This window comes from Pantherophis guttatus, chromosome 2 (genome assembly GCF_059756535.1).
Source record: "Pantherophis guttatus breed Tessera chromosome 2, ASM5975653v1, whole genome shotgun sequence".
Taxonomy (NCBI): Eukaryota; Metazoa; Chordata; class Lepidosauria; order Squamata; family Colubridae; genus Pantherophis; species Pantherophis guttatus.
Genome location: NC_142064.1, coordinates 248,063,063 through 248,078,803, shown reverse-complemented (window position 1 = coordinate 248,078,803; position 15,741 = coordinate 248,063,063). Strand labels below are relative to the sequence as shown.

The 15,741-nt window shown below is 43.5% G+C and overlaps 1 protein-coding gene across 1 annotated transcript in view; it reads right to left on the bottom strand.

Annotated features, from left to right (window-relative positions):
- The window catches only part of LOC117673942 (uncharacterized), an 85,774-nt gene extending 74,919 nt beyond the window's left edge, over positions 1 to 10,855 (bottom strand). The window contains 5 exon segments of the mRNA XM_087885173.1: positions 1,207 to 2,586; positions 3,507 to 3,636; positions 7,992 to 8,059; positions 8,187 to 8,301; positions 10,409 to 10,855. Coding sequence (XP_087741299.1) covers positions 1,207 to 2,586; positions 3,507 to 3,636; positions 7,992 to 8,059; positions 8,187 to 8,301; positions 10,409 to 10,825 — 2,110 coding nt within the window. The 5' untranslated portion in view covers positions 10,826 to 10,855.
- Positions 10,856 to 15,741: the final 4,886 nt, after the last annotated feature.

The window sequence follows — 15,741 nt, the reverse complement described above, 5'->3', positions numbered from 1 at the left end:
TGAGACAGACTGGAGCCAGGGCGTGTCTTAGTCTGCAGCTTCTGCATCTGTGCAGAGAATTGAAACTTAAACTAAGCAGTCTGTGGATGCTTGTCTGCTCTGCTGAAATGAAACTAACTGTTCTCTCCTACCTTGTGCTCTGCCTGTAACTTCTACTACGTTGAAAGAAATTGTTCTCTGCTGTTGGTATTGTATATATATTCTTGTATATAAAGAAGTTTCTTATTTAAATCAGTCCTGCTGAATCAGTCTACCTGTGTGTGCTTTCTGGATTTAATTTCTGCAGGAAACCCTGAATAAATTTCTTTGTTGATCATTTAATTACAGTCCTCCCATGAACTATCTGTAATCTCCTTGTTTCTCTTATCCACTTTCTATCTTGTCTTCCCATGCATCTCCTTTATTCATCCATGCTATGCATAATTCTTTTTTTCCCTCCTAAATGATCGTTCTGGCTTGTGAGAGGTCTTAATCCTTCTGGCTTATCTCTATGACCCAAAAATGCCTTTGAGAGGCAAGAAACAACCTGGACCAGACTGAGCAATGATACTGAGATTCATCAATCCACAGATCGCAAATAAACAGAGAAAGACGTTCCAACCACAAGATCTGAAGATTCCAATGGCTTGAAGAAAATCCTCTGCATATGGAGGTACCAATGCAAAGGAAAATAAAAAGAGATTTACTTACAATTAGTGAAAGAAAGGATGTACATGGAAAGAAAAAAGGGGTTAAAAAAGAACTGAGTTAAACTCTCTGCTCTTTTCGGTCTCTTTATTGCCCAGCTTGATCCAGAACTATTACTGACAATTGAGCTTCAAATCAACATGAGCCTCTCAAATCCTGAAATATGCCCCATCCAAATCCTTCCAAAACTCTTGTGTTAATAGATTTTTAAAGCAACTAAAGAGTTTAATACATGAGTATAATACATGATTAGAACAAAACCACACCATTGATATTTAATTAATTCTATTTAAACCAAATGTGGACTTCCTAGCCCTCACCACACTACAAAAGAGCAAAATATGGCCATAATGCCTGAAAAGAAAATTGCACAAGCACTTGAGGCACTTCTGGCTCCTTTTGTGAGAGAGGAATTGTTCTGTATATACAAATAGATTCAAAAACCCTTTTCAGAGTTCAGTCCGGAAATTGTAAATCCATACATAGAACCCATTAAATCAATAATTAGCATACATTCTCACCCAAATATATCTTTGTTTTGAGGATTCTCCAGTCTATGAATTACGTTATGGGAAATAAGACTATGGGGTGTGCTGAAGCCCTTTCCACACTCCAAGCATCTATATCGATTCTCTGTGGTGTGGATCCTTCGATGGCATGTAAGCTCACTGCTTGTTCTGAAGTCCTTTCCACACTCCATGCATTTATATGGCTTCTCCCCTGTGTGGATCCGTCTATGGCATATAAGATCACTGCTTGTTCTGAAGTCCTTTCCACACTCCTTGCATTTATATGGCTTCTCCCCTGTGTGGATCCGTCTATGGCATATAAGATCATTGCTTTTTATGAAGTCCTTTCCACACTCCAAGCATTTATATGGCTTTTCCCCTGTGTGGATCCGTCTATGGCAGTTAAGATGACTGTTTCTTTTGAAGCTCTTTCCACACTCCATGCATTTATATGGCTTCTCTCCTGTGTGGATCCTTTGATGGGATGCAAGTTCATTGCTTGTTCTGAAGTCCTTTCCACACTCCATGCATTGATATGGCTTCTCCCCCGTGTGGATCCTTTGATGGCGTGTACGATTACTGCTTGTTCTGAAGCTCTTTCCACACTCCTTGCATTTATATGGCTTCTCCCCTGTTTGGATCCTTTGATGGGATGCAAGTTCATTGCTTGTCCTGAAGCTCTTTTCACACTCCATGCGTTTATATGGCTTCTCCCCTGTGTGAATCCTTTGATGGGTAATAAGGGTTCTCTTTTGGCTAAAGCCCTTTCCACATTCCATGCATTTATATGGTTTCTCCCCTGTGTGGATCCTTTGATGGGTAATAAGGTTGCTCTTTTGGTTAAAGCCATTTCCACATTCCATGCATTTATATAGCTTCTCCCCTGTGTGGATCCTTTGATGGATAATAAGGGTACTCGTTTTGATAAAGCCCTTTCCACATTCCATGCATTTATATGGCTTCTCCCCTGTGTGGATCCTTTGATGGATAATAAGGGTACTCTTTTTGGTAAAACCCTTTCCACATTCCATGCATTTATACGTCTTCTCCCTTGTGCATGTCCTTTCATTAACAGTCTTGTTTCCATGTTCATTGCATATATTGGCTGGTCCTTTGGCTTGTGATGGACAGGGTTCATTTACATCTAATGTGTCTTTGAAGAGTCTTACACCTTTCCCAATATATGTCTTCTTTAGTTTTTCTCGTTGATCAATAAACTCCTGCATCTGAGCAACAATCAAAGATGATGAGCTTTCCTTATTCCAGATATTTGACAGGTTTCTCTCCTGCCTTTGGAATTCTGTTTGAATTGCAGGTTTCTTCATTACGTCTCCTTGTCTAAATACTTTGATTGATTCTCCAGCATCTTTATTGTCAGTCTCATTCTCACCTTCAAAGGGAAAAAGAAATGAAAGTGAGAGAAAAGTTAGGGAAAAAGATCACTCCGTCAGAAGTCATATTAATTGCGTTCAGGTATTGTGCCAAATTCTAATATATACCGCATATCTGTATCCTTATATTATATTATAATAATAATATAATAGGTATTGAAATGATAATATCTCTATTGATGAGACATAAAACCTTGAAAAAGACATTAAGTCAAAAAACTTGAATGATATAGAAGCATCTGGGCCAAAATAGTTGAAATCTGTGTGATGGAGTTTGGCATTACCTCAAACTAAAGAATTACTTTGTCACTAAAAAGTTTAAATAGAAACACAAAAACAAATTAGATCGGATACATCTAAGCAGAATGCCATAGACCCATTTCCTTCCTAGGAGCAGTAGAAAAACAGAACTTTTCCTTCTCCCTCTGAAGAGGGGATATCTATTTAGAGATGTTTTCAGAAGAAATACTAATAATGACATTACTAACTAATGACATTGTCTGGCCGTCAGCCAGACAATGCCGACTGGCGACCCCCAGGAGGAGAGCCTTCTCTGTGGTGGCACCTACCCTATGGAACAATCTACCCCCAGAGATACGAGTGATCTCCGACCTCCGGACTTTTCGTCGGGCCCTAAAAACTTATTTTTTTCAGTTAGCCGGTCTGTCTTGATTTTAGGGTTAGTTTTAAAATTTTAATATTGATTTTAAATTGACAAGTTTTAAATTACGGGCCAAATTTATAAATTATTTTAACTCTATTTTTAACTGTAAATGTTATGTATAGATGTTTTTATTTTGGCTGTTCACCGCCCTGAGTCCGAAAGGAGAAGGGTGGTATAGAAATTTGAATAATAAATAATAAATAAACTACGAAATGTCTTCCTGAACTCTCTGACTGGAGAGTAGGAAACCCTTACCAAGAGAGACCACATTCTTATAATTCTCCAGCATGACTTCCCAATGCAGAGCTCTTTGGTGAGGATCCAGCTTTGACCACTCCCCCTCGGGGAAATACACAGCCACCTCCTCAAAGGACACAAGACTCTCCTGAAAGGAAAAAAAAAAAGTACAGAACAGACCGAGGAGGGACTGCAGCATCTTTCCTCTTATTTAGAAATGCCCAAAGCAAATATATACACTGAAGTAAGTGGCTGTGCTTAGTAATCCGTGGTTTAGATGACAAAATGGACAGAACAAAAAGCATTTGACTAAAGAAATATTTTAGGCAGGTTTTATCAACTTGAATGATTCTCTTGGACTTTCGGTGCCATTCAGGTTAAATAAACCCAGTTTCCTCCTTGATCAATTGATCTACCAAACAGCCAGCCAGCCAGCCAACCATCATCAAAATACTCTTCCTTCTGGATCTATTAATCCAAAGGGGGATTGTTTGGCTTCCAAATCCAGGCAAAAATCAGGGGATTAATATTTACTTTGAAAGCAAAATTTATATTCTCTTTCAGAACAAGTTTTACTTGGAGACATGTCTATATGACCACGGTCCTAGGATTTAATCTTAGCTATTAACCACATCCTTTTCTTATGAATATGGTAGACATTCTTCTCAAAAATGGTAATTTGCCAGTCTGAATATTTAAATATTTTTGAGGATCCTTGCAGAAATCCAACTCAAAGAATTACATAAAAGAAGGGCACCATGAAGAATTCTATAAAACATTTTTTATTGAAAAGCATGAATATAGTGATTCCCAGGAAATACGACCCACCCCGATAATAAGACCTAGCATGGTTTTTACTGCTGCTCATAATATAAGCCCTACCCCGAAATAAGCCCGAGTTCAGAGTGTCATCAGGGAGGGTGGGGCAGTGGGCATGGCCATCGTAGGAGGTGCCGAGCACGTGCGTGGGGCCAGATGGTGTCTGGAAGCAACTGCAGCCTGCATGGGGGCGGGCGGGAGGCATGTCTTTGTGCGGAGTGTGTGGTGGAACTGGAAGACCAGGTTGGATGGCGGGGGCTGAGAATGCAGGTGTCAGCACTTCAAGCTGCATTTACTCTAGTACTGACATAAGAAGGAGAAGTGGAGGTGTCTGGAAAGGGACGTTTGACTTTTCACCTACTTATTTTCCCTGGAGATAATATCCCCTAGGAGATGGGATGGGAGGGGGGAAATTCCTTTGAGCTGGAGCAGTAGATTAGGGGTAGAGTGACTTGGAAGATGGCCAATGAGTGCAGGGGAGTGGGGAACGGAAAGGGAGGGTTTTGGGTCTGGAAGTCAGTGTTGGCTGCGATGGAGTCGGAGTTAGAATGTTGTGCTTAATAAATGGGAATTTTTCTTCAAAGACTTTGTTTGAAATGCAATTTATTTGAGACGACCTCGAAACCTGACAGACAGCCAACACTGACTTCCAGACCCAAAACCCTCCCTTTCCGTTCCACACTCCCCTGAACTCATTGGCCATCTTCCAAGTCACTCTACCTCTAATCTACTGCTCCAGCTCAAAGGAATTTCCCCCCTCCCATCCCATCTCCTAGGGGATATTATCTCCAGGGAAAATAAGTAGGTGAAAAGTCAAACGTCCCTTTCCAGACGCCTCCACTTTTCCTTCTTATGTCAGCACTAGAGTAAATGCAGCTTGAAGGGCTGACATCAACTAGATGACCTCGAAACCTGACAGCAGGGGCTACGTCGTGGCGCCATCCCTGCCCCATCACTTGCCTCGCCTCATAGCAGTGGCACTGGCAGAGATGCAGGTGGGTGGGGAGGTTCACGATCTGACCTACCAGATGCGCCATGTGGATCCTCTGCCACTCTGTCCATATTTGCTTGCCCACAGCTGCGGGCCGGATAATGTGCCTTTTCCACTCACACTCACACCTCTAGTTGTTCCTGGTGCCTCCGTGAGGTGACTGAAGCCAAGGGGCAGGCCGGGATGGTGCCACGCCGTAGTCCGTGCTTGTTCAGCCCCCACGGTCCAACCTAGTCCTCCAGTTCTGCCACACACTCAGCAAGCAAAGATAGGCAGTGCGATGGTGATTAGAAACAATGGAGTTTTTCAACTCTCACTTCAGAAGGAAGAAGGAGGAACAGGAGAGCAGTTGCTTGAGGGCTGCCTCTTTGTCAGCTGCTCCCCGGGCTTGCTCATGGAAAACCGGCATGGGAGGAAGGGTCTGTTTCTTTCAGATTTGTCCTGGCTCTCTCATCCCCTTTGAACCTTGGCCTCCCTCTTTGGAGGGTGAAAGAGGGCAAGGCTGGGCTAAAGCACAGGAGAAACGGGGGAGAGAAGCCGCATAGCGAAGGACAAGGGGCTTGCCCGCCTCTCCATGAAACCTCTCGGGTGACACGGCATGCCAAAACTAAAGTGTAAAAGGCATTCTTTCCAAGCCAGCAGCAGCGCCAAAATCAAAACAAAGCACTGCGAGTCCATTCGTCCTTCCCATTGGTTGTCCCCCTTTTTGGGAAACGTTTCACCACCACTGGTGTTATTTAGATTACATTCTGGCGTGTTTTCGAAGGGAGGAGGCAAAACTGTTGTTGCAGACCTATGGTTCTGCAAAGCCCATGAAGTTTTGTGTGGAGAAGCAGATTGCTTCCCGCAGGGTCGGCCTCGGCATCTGCTTCGGACAGCAAACAGAAGAGCTTTGCTCTTTTTCTCCAGGGCCTTTGAAATGCACCCCCCCTTTCACTTTTCTGCCTTAAAATTCTGGGCTCTGGCAACAGGGAGGCTTTGCCAAGAGTGCCTTGCCAGCGTCCCCTTGATGGCCTTCCCCTCTCCCCACAGTTCCCAGGGAGAGAGAGGGGGCAAGAGAGAGAGGAGGGGGAACAAACGGAAAGGACACCTGGACTCGCAACGCTTTCTTTTGATTTGCACGCCAAGTTCCCTGAGGGGCCTCATGGAGAGGTGGGCGAGCCCCTCATCCTTAGCTGCTGGGTGGAGGGCTGGCCTGGGCTGAAGCAGAGGAGAAAAGAATGGGGGGAGAAGCAAGAGTCCGCCTGCTGCTGGTGCCCCCTGCAGCAGTCCCAGTTGCTGCGAGTGCATCAAAAACAAAAACTAGACTTGCGCACTGCCCCTTGCACTGCACATGATGGCGAAACACAGAGAAGAGCCACCCTCCCTTCAGGAAAGAGCCTGGAGGCATTTCAACAGTAGGACAAGCCGGTCTTACTTAGATCACATCCCAGCATGTTTTCGAAGGGAGAAGGTGCAGCTGTTGTTCCCTATGCTCGGCTTTGTAGAGCAATGGTGAGAGACTGCATGATTTCCCCGCCCCCCCTTCCAAAACATGCAGGGACAGCACCGGCAGCCGGCGGAGGCAGAGGGTTGCCCACTTCGTGTCCAGCAGTCGCTGCAAGCACATTTCAGGCAGCTGCTGTAAGCCAAGTCCTGCTTTTCCCTTCTGACACATTCGCCACTCCCTTGTAGCCACTGGCATGAGCGACTGCCCGTACTGCTGCTGGCTCCATGGGAGCTCTTTGCCCTCCTTGCAGCGCTACTCTTGGCCACCCTGCTGGGCTGCTCCTGCCTGGGGCGGGGCAAGTCGGCCGAGATCTACGACCTCCGGAGCACCCTCCAATCGCCAGCCTGCCAGAGACCCCTTTGCCAATGGCCACTGGTGGAAACATGCCGCCTTACGCACTGCCACCTTTGGACTGCTGAGCTCCTTCCCGCAGGTCTACGCAAGCGCCGGGCTATGAGTTGAGCCTGGCACTGTTCGAGCCGTGGCCCTGGTGGGTGCTACCTCTCATGCTGGCTGTGCGAGGCAGCGTGGGTGTCACAGCTCCACCTGCAGCAGGGGAGCACTCCATAAGTCATAGATCTGGGATGACACATTCCGCAGCAGGCAGGAGCAACCCAGCAAGATGGCCGAAAGCAGCACTGCCAGGAGGCCTACACAGCACAGGCAGCCCCTTGGCAGTCAGGGGCCAAAAGTGTCCCAGCAGCAGCAGGCCCAAGAAGCAGGGCAGGTGGAGACCGGGGTGTGCTGAAAGGTTGGGCCACTGTGGCCGAAGGCAGACAGGCGGTGGGATGGAGAGGGCTGGGCCAACAGGCTCGCCACCTCCTTATGTGAAAAAAATAAGACACCCCCAAAAATAAGCCTGAGTGCTTATTTCAGGGCCTAAGAGAATATAAGACCGGGTCTTATTTTGGGGTAAACATGGTAATTAGCAAAAGAGTTTTGTTTTTAAAATACTAGTCTTAAAAAAAATTCCTAAAAAGAATCTCCAACCAAAAGCAGAGGGCAAAATGGCAGAAGACACTACATGTAGTTCCCGACTAACAACAGCTTTTAATTTTTAGTGACTGTTCAAAGTTACACAGCAGCGAAAAAAATGACATGCCCATTTTCCACACTTATGACTACTACCTATGCTGTCCACATCCTCTGATTTCCTGATGGAAATGGAAAATAAAAATCTAGTAAATGAATGTTCTTCTCTTACCTGAGTTGGAGGTTCAATCCTGGTTTCTGCTCCCCTAAAACAAAGAGTCAACTTCCTTCTATTCTTCCCTGTGAGGGAGACAGAATTTCAAAAAGCATCATGAGTAAAATGGGAGGAGGAATGCTATAGAGGAGAGGACACAGAGAAGATGAGAAAGTTAGGATTGATCAAAGGAGTGGAAAGATCTTATATTACCTCCTGAGGTGTCTTGAATTGGATCTCCATGAGGGATCCCCCTGAAAAACAGTTCTTCAGGGAGATTTGACGGATGCCTCTTTCTCTCAGGATCTCTGATCTCCATTGCGAAAGACTTGAAATAGGAGAAAAGAATTAATGGACATCACACATCATGAAGTGGTTTCTTTTCCGGTGAACACCACTGCAAATCACTTGCTGTCGATCAATTAGGCTGGGAAGGAAGAAAGAAATCCCTGTGCAAAATCTTTCTTCTAGAATGGATAAGGGAACTACACAAAGATTAGTGAAGCATCTACACATAGTATGAATGCCAGGAAAGTCTGGTAAGAAACTTCAAAATTTGAATACATTGATCCAAAGGCAAAGATGTTTGGGTATAATGTAATGCCTGAACAGGGGAAGACGTGGTTGAAGAATTTAAAATTTGTATTAAATTATAATTTAAAATAAATCTTTTATAAAAAGATGTATCCTTCTACTGTTAAACTACCAAAGATATATAAAGAACTTTCAAATACATGTTTGAAATTTAAATGTAAAAAAGGAACTTTTTACCATCTCTGCTGCACTTGTGACAAAGCAAAGAAATACTGGGGTAAGATCAGGGGTGAAATGCTCCCGGTTTGGACTGGCTCGGGCGAGTAGGTAGCGATGGCGGCGGGCAGTTCAGAGAACCGGTAGCAAAAATTCCTGCCCCCCGCCCCCCATGCCCAGCTGAGCTGCACGATCATCAGAGCCTTTTTTTTCTTTTAAATGGCTCTGACGAGCCAAGCGCTGATGATCCAAGCTCTGACAATCCCAGCTGAGTTGCCTGCTAATCAGGCAACTCAGCTTGGATTGTCAGACCCATTTAAAACAAAAAAAGTTTCTTTTTTTCTCCCCCCCCCTTACCTTAGCTACTGGTCGCAACGCCTGCTTTGCTTCACTTGCTGTAATACCTGCAATCCATTGCATCAGCAAGCGGCTGAATCTCCCTGCCTGCAATCAAGCTCATCGGTGAGCAGGTCTATCTGCAACTTTAAGACTTGTAGACTTCAACTCCCAGCAAAGCTGGCTGAGGAATTCTGGGAGTTGAAATCAACAAGTCTTAAAGTTGCCAAGGTTGGAGACCCCTATTCTATTGGGTAAGTTTTTTTCCCCTTTGGGAGCTTTAAAAAAAATAATTAATTGGGGGTTTTTTTAGTTGTTCTTTTTTTAGACCTAGCCATTTAAAGTTTAGGAAGTTTTAAATTTAGCTGCTTTTATATAAAAATAAAAATAAAAATAAATTAAAATAAAATAATATTTGTGCAGCTTTCTGAGATTTAGTGTGTTTCTGTACTGTTCCACTCTAACTACACAAACACACAAAATCTCACAAAGCTGTATGTGGAATTTTGTGTGTGTAAAGTGTGAAAGTTGGTTTTTTGGGCTTTTTGTGGCTGTGTGAGGTTCCTGCTTTTTACAGGGGCCATTTTGGGTCTAGCACAGCTGCTTTTACATTGTGGATGAGCCAGTTGTGTTGTGTTGTGTTGTGTTTTGTAGGTTAAAAAAGGGCAAAGAAGTGACATTGACTTGGCCACACCCACCTAGTCACCTTACCACCAAGCCCTGCCTACTAATTAAGCCACGCCCACAGAACCGATAGCAAAAAAAAATTAGATTTCACCCCTGGGTAAAATTTATATTTTACTGCAGAAGATTCTTAAAGTGGGTATGAAAATCAAACCAGAGACTTTTCTTTTAGGTTTAATAGACAAAGAGATTGAAAAACTATCTTGAATTTTGCTGTTATATATGTTGAGAGCATCAAGAACCCTTTATGTATAAAAGCGGAAGGATACGTTAATTGCCAAATGGAGAAGTGGTTGGGAAAACTGATGAAACTAGCAGAGATGGAAAAAAAATGAAACTTTGATTGAGTTTTGCTGATTACGTACGTTTGTTGTTACAGAATTTGCTGGTACATATTAAATATGTAAAAGTAAAACATTGAAGCTGTAATGTTACCATTTTATGTGACTGCACTAAAAAAAGTCAATGGTTTTCTTTCTTTTTCCCCCTTTCCCCTACACTTCTTTCCCTTCCCTTCCCACCACCCATTTCCTACTATTTTCATTTTTTTGTATTTTATATTTTGATAAGCTTAATAAAAGGATTAAGGAAAGGATACAAAAATGTGAACTTCTCGTTTATTATATTTAACTTTTTCAAGGAATCCCAGGAGGACGTCCTCTCACCTGCAACTCAACATGCTCCTTCTTCTCCTCCGCCTGGCTCAGGAGGAAGCCTTCCACCAGGGCCACCGCCTGGGAGCTGGTCTCTGCTCCACACTCCCGCACCCAGCTCTCCATCTGCAGGGGCAGAAGCGCCAGGAACTGCTCCAGAACAACCAGGTCCAGCATCTGCGCTTTTGTGTGCTTTTCTGGTCTCAACCATCGACTACAAAAGGAATGGAGCCGGCTGCAAAGTCCTCGGGGACCCTCATCCTCCTTGTATTGGAAGCTCCTGAAGTTCCAGGCGTGAACTTGTGAAACGATGGTTCCTTCTTCCAGCATCTTCTGCCCAGTTCTTGCCCAGATCTCCCCGTCGATTCCAGACTGAGCACCGGAAGATCCTTTTCCACTTTCCCCACTTGGTAAAGGACGGTTTGCCATTCTTTCTCTCTCCTAAAACACAATTCTAAATTGGTGCAAGGAAAGTTGTGTATCTCCAAATGCTTTTTCATTCATAGCAATGTTCATTTAGCCATGGAAATCCCAGAACAAGCCATTAAGTCCTCTTTGCCAAAGTGATAACTACACAAAGATCAACAAACGGCCTTCCTTTTGCAAATTTCTTATAGAAAAAAGAATAAATTCAAACAACCCTAAAGTAGTAGATTGGACCATTTATCGACACTCATCCCCATAGAAGGAGTGGTGACTTCCATCAGGAAGATTCAGTGCATATGGCATTTTGGATAATTTCAATTTCTTTTTACTCAAAGGGAAAGGCGTGTTTTTTAAAAATATAGATCTACATTTACCTATTAAGCAGGGTTCACCCAACATACAACATACAAAAACCCAGAACAAGTTGACAAAGCATGAAAATTCCATTCACAAAAAAATGAAATGACAATCCTTTGACCCTGCTCCATTTCTCTTTCTTCCTTCACACCGGTGGGCAGGTTCACACAATGTGTCCTAAGCACAAACAGGTCAATCAAATCCAATGTGCTCATGTAGGAAGTTAGTACCCACCCCTTTCCTGGAAGAATGAAATATTTTAGGAAATATTAAAAAGGCAGAATATTATATTTCCCTGGATGAGAAATGGAGAAACATGTTTTAAAGACAAAGCAGCTTCTTGCCCACCCCCCACACCTTTGTTAATGGGCCATAATCTGCAACACAATAGGACCCATCTAGCAACAGAAACTCACCACATGTGACCTGGGAAGATTACATCAGCCAGCAGGGCTAGCTAAGACCCCCACCCCCTGGGAGTCTGACAACCAATCAGAATACTCTTTCGGGGGCCCAGGAAGTTCAAAGCCAGAGAGAGCATAAAACCCGGGGACTCACTGTATCTCGCCCTTTTTCTGTTCAGGAACTCCTGTCCACCATTAAACCATCTTTCCAAGCAGTCTCCATGTTTCCAGTGTCTTTTTTCCCCACTTGGAACTGAACCCAGAAGGATATTTCTTCCTATGCTCACTTCATATGAAACATAAAGGGTTAAATGCACTACAGCTTAACATAATGACCTGGTTCACTACCTTCCTAAAACAAATTGAGTTGCAAGAGGCTCCAAACCTAGTTTAGTGTCATCCAGCACAGAGTGAGAACACAGGCGTCATCTTTTGCCTCTCTTCCTTTCAAAGTTGTTTTTGTTTCCTGCTTGAGTTTTGCCATGCAAGCTCCCCCTTTCCCCTACCCAGCTTTTCCCAGGAAATGGTTAAGGACTATCCCTTTCCTTTCTGGGATCTGGAATTCTTCCTGAAGGCAGCATGCATCTTCTGGCAGCTGTGCTTTGATCCCTCCCTGTTACAATTATGGAAAAGAGTGGCAGGGAAACATGGGATCTGGGGGTCTCCCACTCCTAAGATTGGTATATATCCTTTCCTTCTCTACTGCGAGAATCCTCTGCCTTTCCTTGTATAGGACCCACCCACCCACAAACACCTACCCTTGCCATCTCTTTCCTTCAAGACTTCCTTGCAGCCTTTTTAACTGCCTGCGAAGCTTAAAGGGTTAAAGAGAGAGAGATTCCAGCATCCTAGAAAGGCAAGGCTTAGTGATGTCACTGCCTTCCCAACCTGCAACAGCGGCTCAACGCTGAAGTGCATGGTGTTCCTTCCTCTTTGCAGAGGGAGCCCTCTAATGGATTTTCTGTACATGGAAGGTGCTCATGAAAAAAGGAGAGATGGCGCATTTCCCTTGCAGGGCCAGGAGGGGGCTCTCATGTTTCCCTTGATCAGGAAGCCTTCTCAACTTCCTTTGGGCAATGTTATAATTTAGTAAAGAATGTTGTATTTTTTTAAAAACAACATTTCCTAATAACAATTTCACTTAAATTTTTGTTGCTCAGGAATAAAAAAAAAAAAAGAGCAAACCCAAACAAGAGGTAAGAAAGGTGACAGTATTATCTATACTAGCTTGACTTTCTGTAGGAAAGGCATAATACAAACCTAATAATTTCCTCCTCTTACTTTACTTGGAATTTTAACCTCTATTTCAGCTCTACCGTAGGAAGAGTCCATTCCTTTCTACTCTTCTTTGTGAGGGAGACCCAATTTTAAAATGCATAATTAGTAACGTAGGAAGAATTGCTCTATAGAAGAAAGAGATGAAACGGTTGGGATCTCTATGGGGAATAGGAGGACCTTATATCAGGGGTGCTGTTCAGGAGGTTCTGACAGGTTCTGGAGAACCGGTAGCGGAAATTTTGAGTAGTTCGGAGAACCGGCAAATACCACCTCTGGCTGGCCCCAGAGTGGGGTGGGAATGGGGATTTTGCAGTATCCTTCCCCTGGAATAATAATAATAATAATAATCGAGATTTTGCAGTATCCTTCGTCTGCCATGCCCATCAAGCGGGGTGAAATGCTCCCGGTTCAGACCGGATTGGGCAATCCGGTAGAAATGGCAGCGGGTGGTTCAGAGAACCGGTAGCAAAAATCCCTGCCCCCCCTCACCTCCCCGCCCATGCCCACCCAATCGCACCGTCCCCACTTGTCTACTTGGCAGTTTACTGCTTCTTTCGGGCTTGCTCGCTTTTCCTGCCTTGCTTCGGCTGCTGTAATCAATTGCATCAGCTAGCAACTGAATCTGCCTGCCTGCAATCAAACTCATCAGTGAGCAACTGAATCTGCCTGCCTTGTGCCTTCAATTTGGTAAGTAACTGGGTTTTTTGGGGGGGGGGAAGCTTTAAAAAAATAGTTAAAATTGGTGGGTTTTTTTAGGAGTTTTATTTTTTTTTAGACATAGCAATTTAAAGTTAAAGAAGTTTTAAATTTAGCTGCTTTTATCTAAAAATATAAATAAAATAAAATAAAATAATAAAATATTTGTGCAGCTTTCTGAGATTTGGTGTGTTTCTGTAGTGTTTCACTCTAACTACACAAACACACAAAATCTCACAAAGCTGTATGTGGCATTTTATGTGGAAAAAGTGTGAAAGTTGGTTTTTGAGCTTTTTGTGGCTGTGTGAGGTTTCTGCTTGTTGCAGGGCCCATTTTGAGTCAAGTGCAGCTGCTTTTACATTGTGTGTGAGTCAGTTGTGTTGTGTTGTGTTGTGTTGTGTGTGTAAAGTGTGAAAGTTGGTTTTTGGTACCTCTTATTGTTTTGTGTATTTTGTTTGTTATTTTTATTATTTATTATTTGCCACGCCCACCGGGTCACCTGACCACCAAGCCATGCCCACCGGATCACCTGACCACCAAGCCATGCCCACCAATTAAGCCACACCCACAGAACAGGTAGGGAAAATGTTTAGATATCACCCCTGCCACCAAGCCATGCCCACAGAACCGGTAGTAAAAAAAAATTGAATCCCACCACTGCCTTATATTACCTCCTGAATTATCCTTACCTGGATCTTCCTGAGAAATCCTACTTAAAAAAACAGTTCCTGGGGGAGATTTGATGGAAGCCTCCCTCCCTCAGGATCTCTGATCCCCACAGTGAAGGATTTGAAATGGTAGGCAGAAGAAAAGAAGAAGAAGAAATGGACATAGTACACTTCATCTCATGCTCCTCATCAACTCCTCAAATTTCATTGGTTCTTTGAAGAATAGATTGACCTCTTCTTATCCGTGGCAGCCCCTCAGTATTGAAAGGCTTCTGTTACGTCATTCCTAATCCTTCTCTTCCTTAGATTAGACCTATCCCAGGGGTCCGCAACCCATGACTCTGGAGCCGCATGTGGCTCTTTCATCCCTCTGCTGTGGCTCCGTCATTCAAAATATGTGTCACAACTACCTATGTGCGACACCCACCGGCAGGTGATTTATTGAGCTTTTCGACCCATTTTTTTTTTCAAAGTTCAAAATGTTTTTGTTGCATGCAGAAATAAAAATTTGTTTTCTCTGTAGCAGTTCATTGATTTCATAAATGCAACATGCTATGGTTTTTTTATACATAGCATAAATATAAAAAATGATATATGCAGTGTTATCTTCATTTTAGATGTTCAAAAGAGTTTTGGGGCTCCCGGTGTTTTCTTTTCTTTGGGAAATAGGTCCAAATGGCTCTTTGAGTATTTAAGGTTGCCGACCCCTGACCTATTCTGTTCCTGCATCTGCTCTTCATGTTTTAGTCTCCTGTCCCTAATCATCTTTGTTGTTATTCTCTGCACTGTTTCTGGAGTTTCATTTTTTTTTTTTTTTTGTATCATGGTGATCAAAACTAGATGCCGTATTCCAAGTGTAGTCTTACCAGTGCAGTATAAAGTGGAACTAACCCTTCACATGATCTTGATACTGTCCCTCTATTGATGCATCCTAGGGCTGCATTAGCTTTTTTGGTAGCTGCAGAATACTGCTGGCTCATATTTAAGTGCTTATCCCCCTAAAACTCTAGATTCCTCTCACAGTTACTGCTGTTGAACCAGTTACAATATCTTCCGTACTAATACATTTGTGGTTTTTTTCTTCCCTAAGTTTAAAACCTTATTCTTCTCATCAGATAGAATCTAGTTTTAAGTCTGTCAAGATCCTTTTGGATCATGAGCCTATCTTATAAACCACACGTTTATAAACAACTCGATCGTGTCACGTGACATATTGTGACGTATCGTGACGCTGTTTGCCTTTGTGAAGCTGGGAGTTTGTGTGCCCTGCATGTGATGCATTCGGACCGCTAGTTTGACACCCATTATAAACCATTGGCTATTCCCTTTAGCTTGGCTGAAGAGGTTGTAGAAAAAATGCTTTTAAAATTTTTTTAAAAAGCCTCTGATGATTGTGCGGCTCAGCTAGGCATGGTGAGGCAGGGGTTTTTGCTACGGGTTCTCCGAACCACCCGCTGCCATCGCTACCGGATTAGGTAATCCGGTCCAAACCGGGAGCATTTCAACCCTGCCGTGA